This window comes from Heptranchias perlo, chromosome 14 (assembly GCF_035084215.1).
Source record: "Heptranchias perlo isolate sHepPer1 chromosome 14, sHepPer1.hap1, whole genome shotgun sequence".
NCBI lineage: Eukaryota > Metazoa > Chordata > Chondrichthyes > Hexanchiformes > Hexanchidae > Heptranchias > Heptranchias perlo.
This window is the reverse complement of record NC_090338.1, coordinates 3,695,786-3,719,700: the sequence shown is the minus strand read 5'-3', so window position 1 is coordinate 3,719,700 and position 23,915 is coordinate 3,695,786. Positions and strand designations below refer to the sequence as shown.

Sequence of the window (23,915 nt, the reverse complement as noted above, 5' to 3'; positions counted from 1 at the left end):
GAGTGGACTTGGGTGCAAAGTTCTGGATTAAATGAAGTTTGTGGAAGGTAGAGGAGGGAAGAACAACAATTTGGAAAATCGTCACCTGAGGTGGATGAAAGCACGAACAAGGCTTTTGGTAGCAGGGGGCACAAACAAACAGCATTGTGGAGGTGGAAAAATTATAGTCTTGACAACTTACAAAGCATGCCGTAAGGGCAACTCAGAGTCAAGAAGAGCAACAGGAATATGCATCACTTGATTCTGAGTGGGCAACCAAAGGGCTGATGAAACTACAGCCAGAGGTACAATGAAACCAAAATAAAATGGCTTTGCTTTTGCAGATTTTGAGCTAAATGAACTTTCAACTTATACACAACTTGACGTCAGATAGGCAGTCCAATAGTACAGCAACAGTCTTGGAGTTGATGGTGCTGGTGAAAAAGTAGAGTTAGACATCATCAGCATACAAGTGAAAGCGAAATTGGTACATATGGATGATGTTGCTGAGGGATGACATATAGATGATGAATAAGAGAGGACCACGTGGGCAAGAGATGGTACATCTGAGCAGTGTACTGAGTGATTTATTGCACTGTAAAAACTTGGTTCCTCTCGGGGAAGCCCATTTGAGGGCAGGGGCATGCAAATCACAGGCAAATGAGGCAAAGGTTGTTCCTGCAATGTTTTCTGCCACTTGCACTGTTCTAATGCTGGGGCTGCCCATTCGGCTCCGGTGCTCAGTTGCGTAAGTGTAACAGAGGTTTTATAAGAAGCCGCCACAGATATGGGACGTGTATTCATGTCTTGGATGGATTTGAGCTTTAGAGAGGTTTGAGTTGTTGAGGAGAAATGAAGCGTTTTGCAGAAACGAGGAACCAGTTTCTTAGCGGCATCTTTAGCAATAGATGAGCTCATTTAAAAATGAGAGGAAGGAGTGAAACACAGATTATTGATAGATGAAGAATGACTACCTCAGTAACATTGTCCACCTCTGTCCCATCATCACTGAAATCCTCATGCCTATGTCATTCCCGGCTCGACTACTCCAACACTTCATGCACTGGCCTGTCTTCCTTCATAAAGTCCAAATGTTGCAGAACTCTGCTGCATACATCCCATTCCACACCTCCATCATCCCCATCCTCGCTGACCTACATTGGCTTCCTCACTCAACATATTTAAATTTAAAATCCCATTTTTAAATCCTTCTACGACCTCATCCCACCATACCTCTGCAATCTCCTCCAGCCCTATATTCACCGCCCCCAACACTGCTCTTTTGAACTCTTGCCCTTTTTAGAAACCTCTCTCCACCTGGCCCCACCAATGGCAGCATAACCATCAACTGCTCTTGAAATCAGTCCTTAAATTGTCTACAAAGTTGTACTTAAAGTAGATAAGTCACCCGGTCAGGATAGGATGCATCCTAGGTTGCTGAGGGAAGTAGGAGTGGGAATAGCAGAGGTACTGGCCATAATTTTCCAATCCTCCTTAGATATGGGGATGGTGCCAGAGGACTGGAGAATTGCAAATGTTACAACCTTGTTAAAAAAAAGGGTGTAAGGATACAACCAGCAACTACAGGCCAGTCAGTTTACCCTTGGTGGTGGGGAAGCTTTCAGAAACGATAATCTGAGACAACATTATCAGTCACTTGGACAAGTGTGGATTAATAAAAGAAAGCCAGCATGGATTTGTTAATGGCAAATCGTGTTTAACTAACTTGATTGAGTTTTTTTTAAATGAGGTAACAGGGTTGATGAGGGCAATGCAGTTGATGTTGTATATATGGACTTTCAAAAGGCATTTGATAAAGTGCCACATAATAAGCTTGTCAGCAAAATTGAAGCCCATGGAATAAAAGGGGCAGTGGCAGCGTGGATACGAAATTGGCTAAGTGACAGGAAACAAAGTAGTGGTGAACGGTTGTTTTTCGGATTGGAGGGAGGTACGCAGCTGTGTTCCCCAGGGGTCAGACTAGGACCACTGCTTTTTTTGATATATAGTAATGACTTGGACTTGGGCGTACAGAGCATAATTTCAAAATTTGCAGATGACACAAAACTTGGAAGTGCAGTAAACAGTGAGGAGGATAGTAAATAGATTTCAAGAGGACAGACACAGGCTGGTGGAATGGGCGGACACATGGCAGATGAAATTTAATGCAGAGAAGTGCAAAGTCATACATTTTGGGAGATAGAATGTGAGAGGCAATATAAACTAAATGGTACAATTCTAAAGGGGGTGCAGGAACAGAGTGGCCTGGGGGTATATGTGCACAAATCTCTGAAGCTGGCAGGACAGGCTGAGAAAGCAGTTAAAAAAGCATACGGGATCCTGGGCTTTATAAATAGAGGCATGGAGTACAAAAGCAAGGAAGTTATGTCGAACCTTTATAAAACACTGGTTCGGCCACAACTGGAGTATTGTGTCCAATTCTGGGCACCGCACTTTAGGGAGAATGTGAAGGCCTTGAGAGGGTGCAGAAGAGATTTACTAGAATGGTTCCAAGGATGAGGGACTTCAGTTAAGTGGACAGACTGGAGAAGCTGGGATTGTTCTCCTTAGAGCAGAGAAGGTTGAGAGGAGATTTGATAGACGTGTTCAAAATCTTGAAGGGTTTAGATAAAGTAAATAAAGAGAAACTGTTCCCAATGGTGGAAGAGTCAAGAGCCAGACAACACAGATTTAAAGTGATTGGCAAAAGAACCAAATGCGACATGAGGAAAAACTTTTTTATGCAACGAGTAGCTGTGATCTGGAAATCGCTGCTTGCAAGGGTGGTGGAAGTGTAGATTCAATCATGGCTTTCAAAAAGGAATTGGATAAATGCTTGAAGGGAAAAAATTTGCAGGGCTATGGGAAAGAGCAGGGAAGGTTTTAACTGATATAAACCATATGGATACAATTAACAGATTCCCATCTCTCTCTAAATAAAAAGTTAAACTTTAAATAAAGTTTATTTGTTATTTAAAGAGAGAGAAGGGAATCTGTTAATTGATATCAATCATATGGATACAATTAACAATGGGACTAACTGGATTGCTCTTGCAGGGAGCCGGCACAGCCTCGATGGGCCAAATGGCCTCCTTCTGTTCTGTAACCATTCTATGATTCTAAGTCAGATTGGGAATGCTTTCACTTTTTGTTTAGAAGTTTAATTGTTACTCAAAAAGGTCACTGAGTTTAATTGTTTGGTCGGAGAGCTGTAGAATCTGGAATGTGCTCATCAGTTCCAGGTTGCAGCCAAGATGTATGCAGCAGCTTATGATTAATTTCCATCTGTAACAAAGCATGATGCCTGGACTGAGTGTAATGCAGGTTTCTGGGTCAGTAACACTGGAGCCAGAATGTCTGCACCTTCTTAATTTTCCGACCCCACAAACAAAGTCAAGGTTCTGATCTGCAGCATGACCTGCAATCGACTGAGCATATCTTTCAAAAATAAAGACCAACTACACAATCTAGCCATAAAGGGACACACACTTCCCCTTAGCAGAGGAGTAATACATTGTTTTACATCATGTAATGTTCCCGTCCTTATAAAACAGCTAGTACGCATTCAGTTATTATTTTACTCAAGATGGATCACAAAAGTTACATTTTGGGCATTTTCAGTATATCACAGAGCTGTACATTAAAAAAATGCCATTTTCTAATCACAAGTGGAAGTTATACATCTTTTGCTTATTCCCCCACCCCTCTCAAAAAGTGAATGGTTAATGAAATCAGTTCCCTACTTTGTTTTTTTTTAAAAATGGGATGTCTTCCCTCCCTGCTAAAGCATATTAAAATAAAGGGCAACAGAAAATAAGTGCTCTGATGCTCTTGCGCATCCCCGATTTTCATCACTCCACCATTGGCGGCTGTGCCTTCAGCTGCCTGGGCCTTAAGCTCTGGAATTCCCTCCCTAAATCTCTCCACTTCTCTCTCCTCCTTTAAGACGCTCCTTAAAACCTACATCTTTGACCAAGCTTTTGGTCACATGACCTAATTTCTATTATGTAGTTCGGTGTCAAATTTTGTCTGATAACACTCTTGTGAAGCGCCTTGGGACGTTTTACTAAATTAAAGGCACTATATAAATGGGAGCTGTTGTGTTTTAATTGGCCTCAGCACGCTTGGGTTGGGGAAGGGAAAGAAACAGCCAAAGTTACTGTTCCTAATCACTACCGAGCTACTGTGGCTGGAACTGGGCATGCGGACATTGGTGAAAACAGGATCAGGCTCGGATCCTGTGCCCCCTGTAATCAATTAGACTGCCAACGCGCTCGATCGAGACGCATGTGAAGAATGATTACGGCACTAAGGTTAATCGTGCCTACAGAATTGGTCACCAGCAAGGAGTCAATGCCATCAAGGGGAGGGGAGAAAAATCCACTTGGCAAAAAAATGTGTACTTGAGGCAGAAACATTGTCTACAATAATTTAGAGTTGTTTCCATTGTTAGATAAGAGGTGCAGGTATTCAGTGTTATAAATGTTTAAATAAATTAGCAGCATCTGTCATGAATGATTCATAAACAAGTACACACTAAGCAACAAGATAAGAGTTCTACAGTAAGCCTGTACCACGGCAATTTTATTGAATGTAATTATTCTCTTTAGAAAATGTGGATGTGCAATACCACGGTATGTGCCTTTCAATATGTTCCCTGGGAATTTACAACTCTATATTAGTTGGGAGTTTAGGTTGTATCCCACAGTGTAGCGGGTTGAATTGTCCCACAGCTCCTTTTTACACATAATTTTGCTTGGCTCTCGACAAGTTAACAGTCTTGTCAGTCTTGTCCTGTTACTGTTTTATTTACTGAAGGGATTAATGTTAAAATCAAGATTATTAAAACTTTAGTTATTTGATGTTCACGGCATGCCTGGATCTTTTTCAATTATATTTATAAACAATCTATTTTATTGAACCAATCTGTCACAAACTTTGCTATAACTGCCATTTTGGAATCAGTACTCAAAACAGCTAAGTTACCCGATCATTTAGTGTAGCACCTAGAGAAAAAAAGACAAAGTTATTTATCAAGTTACTTGAAAATGGATCCTGCTACTGCATGCTGCCTCAGGGCAAAATATGAATCACACTGCTCTTTGAAGTATATATAATATATATATATATATATATATATATATATATATATATATACATACACACACATATAACCCTAAAATCTATAATAGAAGGCAATTCATACCCATTTTTTCCATTTACACTTCAAGCTGTACTCATTTTGATTAATAATCACAGAAATGAGGTGCACGATTATTTGGTAATTTAATGTCTACACATTACTACGGAGTGGCCTGAGCTCTATACACATGACATTTTTAACCAATATGGGTAGTGCACTGCCCAAGCCCACAAATCAATGGAGCCATAGACATGTGATCAATGGAGTTGTGCATATCACAGGGAGGCATCTGGCTGTGTGCTTTACATTGATGTTTTCTAAATACGACATGCTACTTATTCGAATCTAACTGTTATTGGCCAATATTTACATAGATTCCTTTTTCTTTGCCTCATCATGATGTTTTTTTAAAAATCTGTTTAATTTTATACAGCCACAAATAAAGGACAATGGGGAAGTGTTTGTTCAAGTGTCTAGAAGACATTTCTGGGCTGCCAAAGACCAATTATAATCATCCTCTTCTTACTATCTGTGCTCTGATTCATTTATTCATTGTTTATCATTCCAAGTTGCTGTGTTTAGGAGTTAAGTGCCTTATAAAGTAACGCCTCTACCTTCAGTTCAATCTTTTCAGAAATAGCTTTTCACCTGCTGCTCTTTTGTGGTATTTTGAACATTTGTCGCGTTTCTGGTTATGGCAAGTATTTAAATCAGCCACTTCCCAGTTTTCTGAAGGTGCTGACTCATGCTTCAAGTGTGACCTAGTATGTTGGTAACTTATTCAACCATGGGCGAAACTAAGTTGAGCCCAATCCTGTCCTCGACCGGCATCCACACACACTGTAGGAGTGAATAGCGATCAAAAGTGGGAACTCAGGATGATTTTCCACACACTAGTCTAGTGTAACTGAAGCCAACTACAGTAGCCATGTTGTCCCCCCAGATGAGATCAGTTAACTCAGCACAGCCCGGGGATCCAATTGGTTCAGTTCTACACTGGGAGCTACACTTACACAGGGCCATCAGAGGATCTATCAACTTTTAAAAAAGCTGTTTAAACAACCTCAACAGAGGGGTTTTAAGTTCGTTCAAAAAATCAACTCATCTAAACTGTAAAAAATAAATTCCAATAATTTTTTTTGATTCGATTTTGTAAAACAAGCAACACTAGCAATTGAAAGATTAGCATATAGTAATTTTTTTTTAAGTAATTAAATGTGTACAAAGGAAGTGTTCTATATAGGACATGTCAACAGCATTCTGATGTATGCAGACTCAATTCGATACATGCAAAAGGTCAGGACAATGAATGAGACTGCATTATTGCAGGCCAGAGCACAATGAATAAGTACTAAACATATTGGCTCTTACTAGGTTTCCATGCAAATCTGTAGCAGTCAAGAAATAACTATTGTAAACAATTTTACAACACCAAGTTATAGTCCAACAAATTTATTTTAAATTCCACAAGCTTTCGGAGGCTTCCTCCTTCCACACCGTTCACCTGAGGAAGGAGGAAGCCTCCGAAAGCTTGTGGAATTTAAAATAAATTTGTTGGACTATAACTTGGTGTTGTAAAATTGTTTACAATTGTCAACCCCAGTCCATCACCGGCATCTCCACATCAAAAAATAACTAAAGAGGAATGGAATAAATATCTTGTTCCAAAGTCAGCGGTGTCATTCTTCTTTATGTAACAATGATTTATCATTGTACTAGAAACATTACGTAAATCTTCCCCTCCCAAATATGCCAAAACTGGGTGAGCGCATAATACATGGATACTGCAATGAAAATAATGTGCAAGGTGGGCAAAAATTTTTGAACAAGTCTTAATTGGACTGCTTAAAGAGCAATTCATGAATTAAATTGGTAAAAGTACAACAGTAAGAGTATTTGTAAAAAAAATAAACTTTTAGAAATCCTCAAATTCATAATTGTCATTAGATTTATTTAACTCAACATCGACACATTAATGATTGTTTTGTTGCACTGGATCAAGCCAAGAATTGTCTCCCTATCACAGAACATACAGAATCCTCAGTGCTATCCATGACGTTACATATATAGCATTGCTTGAAGCTGTTCACAATAATCTGTGGATTTAATGCACTCCATGCATCCACTGCTCATTGGTAGGTTTTGATTAGCATATAGCCTCAGGCAGTGAAGGTCTGTATACCATTAGTCACCCAACTATTTCACTTCACTTACAGAGCACTCCATCAGTTTGATAACCACAACTATTCCCAGGTAAGTTCTGTGTTTTTGTAGCTCTTTTTTTGATGGAAAACATTCAGGATAACTAGAGAACATTTAATCTTAATCAGAACACTAGTTCTAACAGTCCCTGATCAGATCCATTGTGGGATCTCATTCATCCCCTAGGATGCACTCAAACACGAGTGCCCTTGGGAATTTTATTGTAGGCAGTGTCTTCCTTTTAAACAAAATGTATGGAGGTAACTTGGTTCTGTCTGCCGTGCATAAGAATCCTGGTTTTTCATGCCCTGAAGTAGTGATGGAAATCGATTTGCCACCTTTTGTAACAGTATATTTGTATGGTATGTCAAATGTGAGTGGAGTCTGATCTGTGTGCCAGTTTAAATTTGTTTTTTTGGGGCTGCTTTAATATGTTGAAACTAGGTTAATTTACCCTCAAAGTTAGCAGAAGGTTTCAGTGCATTGCTCAATAGACAGGTCATGCCACTGCAAGACTGTCTTAGACTTCCTTTTATAGTGATACAGCTTTAACTCTGTCTTTAGTCATGCTGACCCTATCCCCTTCATACTAGTCACTGAACCACACCAAAAGCTTTCTCCAGCTCAGGAAAAGCTGCTAACCTAACAGGCTCATTTCCTGTTCCTTTTGGAATGCTCGCCAGTTTGTTTCTGCAACCTTGCCGCTGTCACACGTTAGATCCTTTTACCTTGAACCATTATCATACACCTCAGTACACCGAACAGTCCCAAGTTTCTCCACTGCACTATGGCTCTCACAAGGGCAGGCACTGAATAATTTAACAGTTTTCAACAGCACAAAGTGGATTGAGGTGGGGCATATTATGTACAGATACACTTTTTCCAAGGGGATGTGCATAATACACGAGAGATTTATGGTACTTGCAAGACAATACTCTTCAATCAAAAGATGAATATAGGAACGTACTCTATTTCCAGAATGTAGTGTGTTGTCTCAGGGTCAGGCAGAGGATGGTGCAATTACTTGAATTTATATAGTGCTTTATCATATCTCTCAGAATTGCCTTAAAGCACTTTACAACAATTGATTGCTTTGAAGTGCAGTGACTTATGTAGGCAAAACGCAACAAGATTCCACAAACAGCAATGAGCGGGATGCCCAGCTGATCTATTTTTGATGGTGTTAGTGCAGGGAAGAATGTTGGCCAGGTGAGTGGGATCGATAACATCCACTGAAACCACCAGCTGGAGCCTCGATTTAACTTTGTCTCTGGCAATGCAGCACTTCCTCAGTACTGCACTGGAGCGTCAGCCTAGTTTATGAACTCAGACCATGCTGCTTTAAAAGAGGCCTCATGCTGGAATGCTCTTCAATGGGGGGAGAGCCAACCTGTCCAATCTCCTTAGATATTAAGATTTTTGTGCTGAGCTTAAGCATGCAGCAGCAGAATTTTGATGCAGAAATCTTCAAGAGCAGCTGAACTGCTCCTAGCATTTTGACATTGCAGTAATGTATGATGGTTTCCAGTAGACCAGCTGCAGCCGGCACAAAACCCCAGAAACCAACCCCAGTCATGTCATCACCGTGCCGTGACACAAATCTAGACTCCCAGGCTTCCTTCGGAGCTCGCCACCCCCCACTGCCTCTCGGGCAAGTAAACTTGTGGCATTAAGTAGAATTCAATGCTTCCTGCCATATTCTACTAACTGCAGTCACTGGCACTCCAGTTTCCTCTCACACACGAAGCACAATTGTGTACATACAGACATGCATACACTACATCTGCCGACGCAAGTGAGGTGGCACTGGGTATTGAGCCTCGCCGTAGTATAACACAGACATCATCACTCTTATAGTCAAAAAACAAGTCAGCACCACAAGAAGTGTGTGTCAAAATCAGTGCTTACCTTATCACCTTTTTTAACAGTTCTCGTGGTTAGTTTGCTGATAGCTTTTCTGGCAACATCTCCCAGATGACGCTGTAAAAACAGAGAAATAAAACATTAAAAACATGCTTAATTTAAAAGAAGGGAGCAAGGATAAAAACAGGTTACAGATCTTTGATGCGAATCTGGTCACACTCTAGAGGACATTGCCTTACTTATAACAAAATAATGATTCATCCAATTGGAATACCAGAGTCAGGATTTCTGAAGAACATATTCCATAGTTCACTGCAGACACAGTCTGTGTTGAGCAGAGTTAGCTGATCTCAGTCAGGATGGCAGTAGAGGTGCTCCAACCTATCAACACCCTTTGGTTAGGGAATGGGGAAATGGGCTGAGGCTCCTGTGACCCCTGCTGGAACTGCACCTGTGTGCAGAGGATTGAGTTTAGCTGTGATGCCCCTCACAGCAGAGTATCTTACCAACACTACTTGGGTGAGAGAGAAAACATTTTTTTTTTTAAAAAGAGGAAAATAATTATTTGTTTGTAGAATTTCTAGATCTAGAACACCTATAACATTTGGGTCTTTGGTGCATCATTTCATTTTTGCAAAAATTTTTAAAAATCTATTATAATAAACACAAATCAATGATACTGCCATCTTTTCTTTAAATTGAACCAACAATACATCAGAGAGAGAGAGAGAGAGAGAGAGAGAGAGAGAGAGAGAGAGAGTGAGAGAGATCCAAATGTTATTGAAGTCATGGAAAACTACCAAACACAGAAGTAGATATGTCTGCAGTGCAGTAGAAACTGCTGGTACTGGGAGCCCAAAAGGAAAGTGTTCCATTTCCTAGTGAGGACAACTGTCACTTTGATGCAAAAATTCTCATATGTTCTGATGCAAAAACAACATTTTGTGCCGATTATGATTTAATTCTATTAAAGTTCCCTACTATTAACAAACATTTTAAAAATTAAATAAAAAGCAAAACCAGCCAAAACAAAATTATTTAGGATGTGAAAATATTTATAGTAATTTCTCAGATGTTTGATAAAATGCCAGATTGTAATCTAGAATCAAAACGAGATTAGCAGCAGGTCTTGGGATTTAGACACTTCTGTGAAGAACATCTCATATTCCAAGTGTTCTTTCTAATTTTAAGCTGACTCAGATCTCCTGTGGAAAAGGTGCAATGCACTAAGTCAGCAACCCTGAAAGTGCAGCAAAACAAACCATTTTATTTGTATTAGTATTCATAGTATTACTAAACTGCTGTCATTAGTCTAGTCTTTGGGATAAAAAAATAACACCACTCTGTAGTGAAACATGAAGCCCACTTTTTGTACTAAAAAGTAGCCTATTTACTGGTTTTCTTTTTGTTCTCAAGTGTCTGCTGAATATTTTCCTTTTTAGAACATGCCATAAAGAAAATTTTCCACATTTCAACAAAAGATCCTTCTGGTGACGTTTTATGAATCATCATTCAAGCATCACCATAATATGCAGAAGGGTATTCTACTGAATTAACTTACTATAGTGAGAGAAGGACTGAGTACAGTACTCTGAACTCACTATGCCACTGATTAGGAACTTCCTGGTATCACTGAAGAGGGATTTTATACGAGAGGTCTGTTCCCTCTAACCAGCAGTTTGAGTGAAATACTGCACTGAGAAACGCCAACATGTATTAATTTTTGTAATATCTTTAACACTACAACTCAGTTCAGCATGGTTTATGTAAGAAGGAATCAGCATTTGAAATCAAAGATGCAAAGTTTCAAGAAAATAACCTCTGCAATCTGATATCAGAACATTCATCTTACAGGTGTTTTAATATGAAACTGGGGGATAAAGTATCATTGTAATGTCAAAGTATGGTACAGTACAGGAGGCAGCCATTCGGTCTATCATGCCTGTGCCGGCTCTTTGAAAGAGCTATCCAATTCCTCCCACTCCCCTGCTCTTTCCCCATAACCCTGTAATCTTTTTCCTTCAAGTATTTATCCATTTCCCTTTTGAAAGTTACTACTGAATCTGTTTCCACCACACTTTCAGGCAGCGCATTCCAGATCATAACATCTCGCTGCGTAAAAAAATGTTCCCTCATGTCACCTCTGTCCTTCTGCCAATCACCTTAAATCTCTGTCCTCTGGTTACCTTCTGCCACTGGAAACAGCTTCCCCTTATTTACTCTATCAAAACTGCATGATTTTGAATACCTCTATCAAATCTCCTCTTAACCTTCTCTGCTCCAAGGAGAACAACTCCAGCTTCTCCAGTCTCTCTATATAACTGAAGTTCCTCATCACTGGTACCATTTTGGTACACCTCTTCTGCATCCTCTCTAAGGCCTTGACATCTTTCCAAAAGTGCAGTGCCCAGAATTGAACACAACACTCCAGCTTTCGTACTCTATGCCTCTATTAATAAAGCCAAGGGCTCATGGGTTTGGGGGAAATATATTAACATGGATGGAGGAATGGTTAACGGACAGAAAACAGTAGGAATAAACAGCTCTTTTTCAAGTTGGCAGGTTGTAACTAGTGGGGTGCTGCAAAGATCAGTGCTATGGCGACCTGAAACGCTAACTCTGTTTCTTTCTCCACAGATGCTGCCTGACTTGCTGAGCTTCTCTAGCATTTTCTGTTTTTATTTCAGATTTCCAGAATCCGCAGAATTTTGCTTTTGATCTAGGGAAGGATATACTTGCCTTAGAGGCGGTGCAATGAACGTTCACTAGATTGATTCCTAGGATGAGAGGGTTGTACTATGAGGAGAGATCGAGTGGAATGAGCCGATACTCTCTGGAGTTTAAAAGAGCAGTGGTCCTAATACTAAGTATCTAGAACTTTGTATATATTACAATGCTGTACCACATTTAACCTACAACACAAGACTTCTCTCCAGTAATATAATGAATTATGCCCATTTCTGCATATAGTGCTCGTCAGACTGCACTTTGAATACTGCACGCATTTCCGGTTGTCAAGAGATTCAAGAGATATTCAAGCACTGGCGACAGTGTAGAGAAGATTTACTACACTGATTCCTCATATCCAGTGTTAGGGGTCTGAGTTAAGACTGGAGGAAGTTAACCTCGAATATTACTTTAAATTAAACTGCGGAAGTGGAACTGGGGGACATGGGTTTAAACTAGTAACAGGTAATTTTAGGATTGGTATCAGAAATTCTTCACAGGGTGACCAACGTGTGGAATAAACTACTAGATAGAGTAGTGGAAGCAAAAACTCTAGAATCATTAAAGAAACAATTGGATGCTACAATAGGGGGATTGGATGCACGAAGATGGGCCGAATGCACTTCCTTATCCATAATCATCTTGTGATCACATATAGCATATGACTGTTTCAGAACTTTACCCATGTTGGTAAACCCATCACTTTTTTATTACAATTTCTTAGAAGAGAAATTTGCCAGTAAAAATAGGTACAATCCCCTTAAAAAGGGCTGAAAAGTTAATAAACAGATAAAGTGAGACTATCAGATCTGACTGCAGTTTCAAACAAAGAGTATTTTTTTAAAAAAACATTTGGGGGAATCAGTTATTTACTGCAGGTGTTCTACTGGTTTCTCTAGATATAAAATAGTCTCTTAGCTTACAAACAGCAACATATTTCACAGCTGCGTTCCAACTTGACATGATTCGAGGCAACTGGGTGTTGTGTGTTAAAACAAACCTTTCATCTGTGAATCAGTTTAAATACAACCTGATTACAATCTCTAGTAGCTGTTAAGGATTTTGTGAATAAAGTTCTACTCTGAATTCTTCACTTATGGCATACAGCTCCCAGTTCGATGGGGATCTTAATGTTAAACACAAATTTATGCAGAGCTGGAAGTGAGTGAATTGAAAGGAAGAATGGATCCAGATACTTCCGAATATAAAAACAGAAAATGCTGCAGACACTCAGCAAGACAGGCAGCATCTGTGGAGAAAGAAACGGAGTTAACATTTCAGGTCGATGACCTTTCGTCCAGATATTTCCTTACTGTTTTCTTCCCCCATATGGCCACTGCCTTTTTAGCACTAAGACAACAAAGATAATGATCTCGGGATTACTACCAGTGCTACGTGCTAGTGAGTATAGGAACAGGAGAATACACCGGATGAATGAGTGGCTGCAGGGATGGTGTAGGAGGGAAGGATTTCGATTCCTGGAATATTGGGACCGGTTCTGGGGAAGGTGGGACCTGTCCTCTCGGGGATGTTTGCTAGTGCTGTCGGAGAAGGTTTAAACTAGAGTGGCAAGGGGTGGGAACCTTGAGCGGGGAGTCAGAAGGGAGTAAAGTTGAGAGCAGCAAGAGAGGGGAAGATCCAGGGGAAATTTACAATACAAATAGTACAAACAATTGTTCAAGAACAAGTGAAAGGGAAAAGCGTAGAGCAGCGGAAAGAAAGTGTACTTTAGGCACTACAGATAAAGTGAAAACTAGAAGGCGTAAAGCAATTAACCCAGCATCAAAGCTGAAGGTTAGGCTAGGGTGTGTGGCCCAACTAAGAGTTCTATATACAAATGCACGGAGTATAAGGAATAAATTAAATGAACTACAGGTTCAAACTCAAATTGGAGGGTATCACATGATAGCTATTACTGAGCATGGCTGCAGGAGGGTCAGGATTGGGAACTAAATATACCGGGTTATAAGGTCTACAGGAGAGATGGGGAAAATGGAAGAGGGGGAGGAGTAGCCTTAGTGATTAGAGATGAAATCACTTCAATGATAAAGGAGGATATAACGAGACCTTAGGGGTTGAATTAATAAATAGGAAAGGATCTAAGACCATAGTGGGAGTTGTGTATAGGACCCCTAGCAGCAACTCTGAAGTGCTAGATTGTATAAATGCAGAGATTAGACAAGCGTGTAAGAAAGGCATAGTGGTCTTAATGGGGGACTTTAACCTTCACAGAGTGGGAAAAGCAGACTAGCAACTGTCAGAAAGGTAGTGAATTTCTTGAGTGTGTCCAGGATAGTTTTCTACAGCAGTATGTCCTATAGGCAACAAGGGGGCAAGCCATACTAGATTTAGTAATGAGTAATGAACCAGATTTAGTTAACGGCTTAACTGTGCGTGAACATCTATCCAATAGCGATCATAACATGATCGAGTTCAAGGTAGTGTTTGAAAGGGAAAAAAGTGAGTCAGCTGCTAAGATTCTCGACTTGGGTAAGGCCAACTTCAGTGGAATGAGACAGACTGTCCACAGTAAACTGGGCAAATCTGTTAATGGGTAAAACGACTGATGATCAGTGGGAAATGTTTAAAGAAACATTTAACGTGATAAAGAATCGGTTTATACCCATGATTGCCAAAAAAAACAGCCATGGACAACTAAAGAGGTAAGGGACAGTATAAGACATAAGGAAAGGGCATACAAAAAGGCAAAAAAATGGCAGAGATCCTGGCGAATGGGAAAGACACAAAGATCAACAAAGGGTCACAAAACAGATATTGAGAGCTACAAAAAGAGAGTATGAAAAGAAACTTGCAAAGGATATCAAAACCAATACAAAGAAATTTTATAGTTATATTAGGAAAAAGAGGGTGGTCAGGGGCAGTGTTGGCCCCTTAAAAACTGAAAGTGGGGATATTGTCATTGACAATGGGGAAATGGCAGACATGTTGAACAATTACATTTTGTCAGTATTTACAGTTGAAAAAGAGGCGAGCATGCTGGAAATCCCAAGAAAACTAATACTGAATTGGGGACAGGGACTCAATAAAATTAACATAAGTAAAGCAACATTAACGAAGAAAATAATAGCACGAAAGAGTGACAAATCCCCAGGACCAGATGGTTTCCATCCCAGGGTTTTAAAGGAAGTAGGTGAGCACATTGCAGATGCCATAACTATAATCTTTCAAAGTTCTTGAGATTCAGGAACTGTCCCTCCAGATTGGAAAATTGCACATGTCACTCCGCTTTTTAAGAAAGGAGAGAGGGGGAAACCAGGGAATTATAGAACAGTTAGCCTAACATCTGTTGTGGGGAAAATGCTGGAGTTTATAATTAAGGATCGAGTGACTGAACACCGAGAATTTTCAGTTAATCAATCAGAGAGAGCGAGTATGGATTTGTGAAAGGTAGGTCGTGCCTGACAAACCTGATGGAATTTTTTGAAGAGGTGACTAAAGTAGTGGACAGGGGAATGTCAATGGATGTTATTTATATGGACTTCCACAAGGCATCTGATGAAGTCCCACATAAGAGACTGTTAGCTAAGATAGAAGCCCATGGAATCGAGGGAAAAGTACAGACTTGGTTAGGAAGTTGGCTGAGCAAAAGGAGACAGAGAGTAGGGATAATGGGTAGGTCCTCACATTGGCAGGATGTGACTAGTGGAGTCCCGCAGGGATCTGTCTTGGGGCCTCAATTATTCACAATATTTATTAACGACTTAGATGAAGGCATAGAAAGTCTCATATCTAAGTTTGCCGATGACACAAAGATTGGTGACATTGTAAGCAGTGTAGATGAAAACATAAAATTACAAAGGGATATTGATAGATTAGGTGAATGGGCAAAACTGTGGCAAATGGAATTCAATGTAGACAAATGTGAGGTCATCCACTTTGGAGCAAAAAAGGATAGAACAGGGTACTTTCTAAATGGTAAAAAGTTAAAAACAGTGGATGTCCAAAGGGACTTAGGGGTTCAGGTACATAGATCATTGAAGTGTCATGAACAGGTGCAGAAAATAATCAAGAAGGCTAATGGAATGCTGGCCCTTATATCTAGAGGACTGAAGTACAATGGGGCAGAAGTTATGCTGCAGCTATACAAAACCCTGGTTCGACCGCACCTGGAGTACTGTGAGCAGTTCTGGGCACCGCACCTTTGGAAGGACATATTGGCCTTGGAGGGAGTGCAGCGTAGGTTTACTAGAATGATACCCGGACTTCAAGGGTTAAGTTAAGAGGAGAGATTACACAAATTGGGGTTGTATTCTCTGGAATTTCGTAGGTTAAGGGGTGATCTGATCGAAGTTTATAAGATATTAAGGGGAACGGATAGGGTGGATAGAGAGAAACTATTTCCGCTGGTTGGGGATTCTAGGAGAAGTAGGGGGCACAGTCTAAAAATTAGAGCCAGACCTTTCAGGAGCGAGATTAGAAAACATTTCTACACACAAAGGGTGGTAGAAGTTTGGAACTCTCTTCCGCAAATGGCAATTGATACTAGCTCAATTGCTAAATTTAAATCTGAGATAGATAGCTTTTTGGCAACGAAAGGTATTAAGGGATATGGGCCAAAGGCAGGTATATGGAGTTAGATCACAGATCAGCCATGATCTTATCAAATGGCGGAGCAGGCACGAGGGGCTGAATGGCCTACTCCTGTTCCTATGTCCTACGTTCTAACTAACTGCAAGCAAGTTGTTCATAAGCTTCTATTAACTTTCCCACCCACCTCTTACTGGGATTTCCCCACTTATCTTGTCCAACCAATAACTGTATAACAAGTGAGATTTCAGGCACTTGCACTAAGGAAGGATTTTCCCCACTTTTTACACTTATTTTATTTCCTGCCCTCTTAAGGTTTCTTGAGTACTGGCTAGCCTCCAGTTCCTTGCTGAAATGGCCATTCTTTATGCATCAGCCTCAACAGAGAGCCGAGCTATTCTACCACAAAGACAAATAGCTGATCTTAACTCCTCCAACCCCAACAAGCATACGCGTGCATTTCAAGCAGGATTGAAGCAGTACCCAGGCCTGTTTTCCCCTCCCCTAAAGCAGGAGCACTGAGGGTTATTCCAATGTCCCTGCTGAAATCATCTAATGGCACAGATCCAGAAATGAATCTGGGACCTGCCTGGTCTGTGCGACCCAGTCACTCACTAGACAAACTCACTGGATCCACTGGCAGAGTCGAAGATTTTTTTTTTAAAACTCTTACGGATCATAATCTTAATGTTGTTTGTACAAACGTGATGCATTTTCCATTACAGTCAGTTTCACATTTTGACAAAACCAGACCAGCTGACGGTGTAGAAACTATTGGCATGATGCCAGAAGCTCTAGAGTAATGGGTAGCACTAACAAACTGCTGCTGTGTGTTTGGTACTGTCTTTTTTTATAGTTTAAATTAAGGCATAAAAGGCTGATATTTATTTAGTGCTATCACGTCCCAAAGCAACAACTATAGGGAAATGCAACGGCTATTTTGCATACCCCAGCAGCAATAGGGTGAACGACCAGTTAAACTGTTTTTGAGTGGTATTTGAGGAAGTGAAGGATGAGTTTGAAAATATAACTCCCAAATAAGCATTGCAAAATAAAGATTTGACATTGATCCTTGCAGATTTTGGTCATTTGTAAAAGTTATCAGATCATGGCAGGAACATATTTACATCATATTTATGTTTACAACAATGAGCTGACAGAGCCAACGATGGAATAGGTCAGAAAGCAGAAAAAGACAAAAGAAATAAACAGAAAAGCATCAGGAATAGAACGTTAAAAGGTGGAAGAAGGCTAGGGGAGTACTTAATGTTTAAAGTACTCTCCTTTTTCAAATTAGGAAAAAGTAATCTTACCCGAATATTTCTTTGACTTTTTTTTAAAAAACAAAAGTGCCAATTTTGTTGTTGGCATAGACACCTTCAAGTAGTTTCTCTCCCTCCTGGGCTGTTCTGCTGATGCCACTTAAAGGAGGAGGCATCCAAAGCAGCTCTACTGAAAACAGAAAGGTGGGAGGCAGAACAGCAAACTGTCCAACTCCAGAAAATTGTGCTAAAGTGGAATGTAGATTTTCAGTACTGCGCTCGTGTCAGTCTACAAAGTACTCAAATCAAGATAAGGCTGAATCAACAAACTTCTGAACCAGAGGTGAGTGTGCTACCAATAAAACCCAAATTAACACGCAAAGAATTCAAGTGTAAAACATGACACTCAATCCAGATACACAAAATAAAGATGGAATGTTCACTAATGGCCGGTGGACTGACTAATGAGGATTCCTCCTCTCCCTACTTGTACATGTGTACTCTCAATTTAATGTTGGTCCAACGATTATACAGAGAAGAAATTCAGAAGAGAATTATTCTGGGCTGTACATGCTGGACTACCGACATGGAAAAAGGGGATGCAGATTCAATCCCACTCTATCAAGTCCCTGCTCCACAAAGTTCATAATCTCGCTCAAGCACGCATGGAGGCAATGAGCAGAGACTACGAACCAGGAAAAAAATTGTCATGCGCCTCTTCCCCCAACCATCTCGAAGGCATGAGATGGATGAGGGGAGGAGAGAAATTCTGGATAAAACAGGGTGCAAACTTCCCATATTTCCCAAGAAATGCACAAGGGATAAGTTTGTGGTTTTTTTTACACACAAGGTATTCTCTCCTGCCACCCAAAGAAAATAACTATCCTCATTAATCCATCACTGACTTATAAACAACAAATCAATTAGATATGCAAGTTAATGGAGATGACACCAAAAAGAGATATGATAAACTGCAGCTCTGGGTGGCTAGAAACTCAGCTGTCACCAACTTGTATTTATATAGGGCATTTAACATAGTAAAACATCCCAAGGCACTTCACAGGAGTGTCATCAAATAAAATTTGACACCGAGCCACCTAAAGAGATGTTAGAACAGGTAACCAAAAGCTTGGTCAAAGAGCTAGGTATTAAGGAGTATCTTGAAGTAGAGAGAGGCAGAGGGGTTTAGGGAGGGAATTCCAGAACTTAGTGCCCAGGCAGCTGAAGGCACGGCTGCCAATGGTGGAGCGATGAGAATCGGGGATGTGCCGGAGGCCAGAATTGATGGAACGCAGAGATCTTGGAGGCTTGTAGGGCTGGAGATAGTTACAGAGATAGGGAGGGGCAAGGCCACGGAGGGATTTGAACACAAGGATGAGATGTAGATCAGCGAGCACAGCGGTGATAAGTGAACAGGACTTGGTGTGAGTTAGGATACAGGCAGCAAAGTTTTGGGTGAGCTGAAGTTTTCGGAGAGTGGAAGACGGGAGGCTGGCCAAGAGAGCATTGGAATAGTTGAGCCTGGAGGTAACAAAGACATGGATGAGGGTTTCAGCAGCCGATTGGCTAAGGCAGGCGTCATTATAGAACCATAGAATGGTTACAGCACAGAAGGAGGCCATTCGGCCCAGTGAGCCTGTGCCGGCTCTTTGTAAGAGTAATCCAGTTAGTCCCATTACCCCACTCTTTCCCTGCAGCCCTGCAAATTTTTTCCGTTCAAGTATTTATCCAATTCTTTTTTGAAAGTCACTATTAAATCTGCTTCCACCACCCTTTCAGGCAGCACATTCCTGATCATAACTACTCGCTGAATAAAAAAGCTTCTCCTCAAGACGCCTTTGGTTCTTTTTTGTGGGCACGGCTGCCAATGGTGGAACGATGAGAATCAGGGATGTGCTGGAGGCCATAACAGATGAAGCGCAGAGCACATTTTGTAAATCTGTGTCCTGATTCTTGACCCTTACGCCAATGAGAACAGTTTCTCTTTATTTACTTTATCTAAATCCTTCATGATTTTAAACACTTCTATCAAATCTCCTCTTAACCTTTTCTGCTCTAAGGAAAACAGCTTCTCCAATCTATCCACGTAAATTAAGTCCCTCTTCCCTAGAAACATTCTAGTAAATCTTTTCTGCACCATCAACCCGAATAGTGAAAGGGAGATAGAAGAACAAATATGTAGGCAAATTTCTGAGTGCAAAAGTAAGAGGGCAATAATAGTGGGGGACTTCAACTACCCTAACATCAACTGGGATTCAAACAGTGTGAGGGGCACAGAGGGCGCAAAATTCTTCATCGGTGTCCAGAAGAACTTTTTTAGCCAGTACATGACAAGCCCAACAAGAGGGGATGCAATTCTAGATTTAGTCCTGCAAAATGAAGATGGGCAAGTGGGTGAAGTGACAGTGGGTGACCATATTGGGGATAGTGACCACAATTCAGTTAGTTTTAGCATTATTATAGAAAAGGACAGAGTTAAATCAGGAGTAAATGTTTTAAATTGGGGGAAGGCAAATTTTACAGAACTAAGAGGTGATTTGGCAGAAGTGGACTGGACACAATTACTTGAGGAGAAATCAGTGGCAAGCCAGTGGGAGGCATTAAAAAGTGAAATTCTACAGGTACAATGCAGATACATCCCCTCAAAGAAAAAGGGCGGCACTGCCAAATCTAGAGCCCCCTGGTTGTCTGGAAGTATACGGGGCAAGATAAAGCAGAAAAAGGGTATGACTGTCACAGAAAACTAAATTCTGCAGAAAGCCTAGAGGAATATAGACTGTACAGGGATGACGTAAAAAAGGAAATAAGGAAGGCAAAGAGAGCGCATGAAAAAAATATTAGCTGGTAAGATTAAAGAAAACCCAAAGATGTTTTATCAGTACATTAAGAACAAGAGGATAGCTAAGGAAAAGGTGGGTTCTATCAGGGATGATAAGGGTAACTTGTGTGTAGAAGCAGAGGATGTGGGTAGGGTTTTAAATGAATATTTTGTCTCCGTATTCACAAAGGAAAGGGATGATCTGGACGTAGTAGTTAAAGAGGAGAGATGTGAAATATTGGATAAGGTAAACATAACGAGAGAGGAAGTACTCGAGGGACTGGAATCCTTGAAAGTTGATAAGTCACCAGGGCCAGATGGACTGTTTCCTAGACTATTGAAGGAAGCCAGGGAGGAAATAGCGGATGCTCGGAGGATCATTTTCCAATCCTCACTAGATACAGGAAAGGTACTGGAAGACTGCAAACATAGTACCATTGTTTAAAAAGGTTACGAGGGAAAGGCTGTACAATTATAGGCCGGTCAGTCTTACCTCAGTGGTGGGCAAACTATTAGAATCAATACTGAGAGATAGGATAAACTGTCACTTGGAAAGGCATGGTTTGATCAGGGATAGTCAGCATGGATTTGTTCAGGGAAGGTCATGCCTTACAAATCTGATTGAATTCTTTGAGGAAGTGAGCAGGAGGATTGATGAGGGTAGTGTAGTGGATGTTATCTACATGGATTTTAGTAAGGTATCCGACAAGGTCCCACATGGCAGACTGGTCAGAAAGGTAAAAGCCCTGGGATACAGGCGAATTGGATCCAAAATTGGTTCAGTAACAGGAAACAAAGGGTAAAAGTTGATGGATGTCTTTGCAAATGGAAATCCGTTTCCAGTGGTGTGCCACAGGGCTCAGTGTTGGGTCCCTTGCTGTTTGTGGTATATATTAATGATTTGGACGTGAATGTAGGGGGCACGATTGGAAAATTTGCAGACGACACAAAAATTGGCCGTGTAGTTGATAGTGAAGAGGATAGCTGTCGACTCCAAAAGGATATCAATGGGTTGGTGGAGTGGGCGGAAAAGTGGCAAATGGAGTTCAACCCGGAGAAGTGTGAGGTAATGCACTTAGGGAGGGCAAACAGTAAAAGGGAATATGCAGTAAACGGGAATATACTGAGAGGGGTAGAGGAAATGAGAGACCTTGGAGTTCATGTGCACAGGTCCTTGAAGGTGGCAATACAGGTAGATAAAGTTGTGAAGAAGGCATACAGAATGCTCTCCGTTATTAGCCAAGGTATAGAATACAAAAGCAGGGATGTAATGACGGAACTGTATAAAGCGCTGGTAAGGCCACAGCTGGAGTATTGTGCGCAGTTCTGGTCACCACATTACAGGAAGGACGTAATTGCTCTGGAGAGAGTGCAGAGAAGATTTACAAGAATGTTGCCAGGGCTTGAAAATTGCAGCTAAGAGGAGATTGGATAGGCTGGGGTTGTTTTCCTTAGAGCAAAGGAGGCTGAGGGGAGACTTGATTGAGGTGTACAAAATTATGAGGGGCCTAGATAGAGTAGACAGGAAGTACCTGTTCCCCCTAGCGGAGAGTTCAAGAACTAGAGGGCATAGATTTAAGCTGATTGGTGGAAGGATTAGAGCGGACCAGAGGGTGGTGGGTGTATGGAATTTGCTGCCCGAATTGGTGGTGGAGGCAAGGACCCTCAACTCTTTTAAAAAGTACCTGGAGCTGCACCTAAAGTGCTGTAAGCTGCAGGGCTACAGACTGGGTGCTGGAAGGTGGGATTAGAATGGGCACCTGGTTGTTCTTCGAGCCGGTGCAGACACGATGGGCCGAATGGCCCCCTTATGTGCTGTATCTTTTCTATGGTTCTATCTAAGGCCTTCACATCTTTCCGAAAGTGCAGTACCCTTTGGACACAATACTCCAGTGTTTTATAAAGGTTCAACAAAACTTCTTTGCTTTTGTACTCTATGCCTCTATTTATAAAGCCCAGGATCCTGTATGCTTTTTTAACCGCTTTCTCAACCTGTCCTTCAAAGATTTGTGCACATATACCCCCAGGTCTCTCTGTTCCTGCACCCCCTTTAGAATTGTACCATTTAGTTTATATTGCCTCTCCTCATTCTTCCTGCCAAAATGTATCACTCCTCTGCCTTAAACTTCATGTGCATGTGTCCGCCTATTCCACCAGACTGTTTGTCCTCTTGAAGTCTATTACTATCCTCCTCACTGTTCAATACACTTCCAAGTTTTGTGTCATCTGCAAATTATGAAATTGTGCCCTGCACACCCAAGTCATTACTATATATCAATAAAAGCAGTGGTCCTAGTACCGACCCCTGGGGAACACCACTGTATACCTTTCTCCAGTCTGAAAAACAACCGTTCACCACTACTGTTTCATGTCACTTAGCCAATTTCATATTCATGCTACCACTGACTCTTATTCCACAGGCTTCAATTTTGCTTACAAGCCTATTGTATGGCACTTTATCAAATGCCTTTTGAAAGTCCATATACACATCAGCCGCATTGCCCTCATCAACCCTCTGTTCCCTCATCAAAAGACTCAATCAAATTAGTTAAACATGATTTGCCTTTAACAAATCCATACTGGCTTTCCTTTATTAATCCACATTTGTCCAGGTGACTATTAATTTTGTTCTGGATTATCGTTTCTAAAAGTTTCCCCACCACAGAGGTTAAACTGACTAGCCGGTAGTTGCCAGGTTTATCCTTACACCCTTTTTTGAACAAGGGTGTACATTTGCAATTCTCCAGTCTTCTGGCACCACCCCCATATCTAAGGAGGATTGGAAGATTATGGCCAGCAACTCTGCAATTTCCCCTCTCACTTCCCTCAGCAACCTAGGATGCATCCCATCCGGACCAGGTGACTTGGAGGTGGAAGTAGGCGTTCTTGGTGATGGAGAGGATTATGGGGTTTGAAGCTCAGCTCAGGGTCAAATAGGACTCCCAGTTTGCAAAGTCTGGTTCAGCCTTGGACAAGTGGTCAGGGAGAGGGATAGAGTCAGTGGCTAGGGAATGGAGTTTCTGGCGGGGACCGAAGACAATGGCTTCAGTCTTCTCAACATTTAATTGGTGGAAATTTCTGCTCATCTAATACTGGATATCGGACAAGCAGCGCGACAAGTTAGAGGCAATGGAGGGGTCGAGAGAGGTGGGGGCGAGGTGGGAATAGTCAGCGTACATGTGGAATCTGATGTGTTTTCGGATGATGTCGCCAAGGGGCAGCACGTAGATGAGAAATAGGAGGGGACTCCATAGGTAAAATGGTGCTGGAGCGTGAAGAAAAGCCATTGCAGGACATTCTCTGTCGAGCAATTATACAGAGAGATATGGTAGACAGGTGAAAGGATCTAACAAAACAAGAAAATTGAGAGGTA

The 23,915-nt window shown here is 41.1% G+C and overlaps 2 protein-coding genes across 6 annotated transcripts in view; one reads left to right on the top strand and one right to left on the bottom strand.

Annotated features, from left to right (window-relative positions):
- rnf130 (ring finger protein 130) overlaps positions 1–23,915 on the bottom strand; it is a 179,885-nt gene that overhangs the window by 86,444 nt on the left and 69,526 nt on the right. For all 4 annotated transcript variants that reach the window (XM_067995963.1, XM_067995960.1, XM_067995961.1 and 1 more), the window contains exon 3: positions 9,233–9,304. In XM_067995963.1, coding sequence (XP_067852064.1) covers positions 9,233–9,304 — 72 coding nt within the window. The remainder of the gene's footprint in view (positions 1–9,232; positions 9,305–23,915) is intronic.
- The window catches only part of LOC137332261 (uncharacterized), a 173,260-nt gene that overhangs the window by 132,881 nt on the left and 16,464 nt on the right, over positions 1–23,915 (top strand). The window lies entirely within an intron of this gene.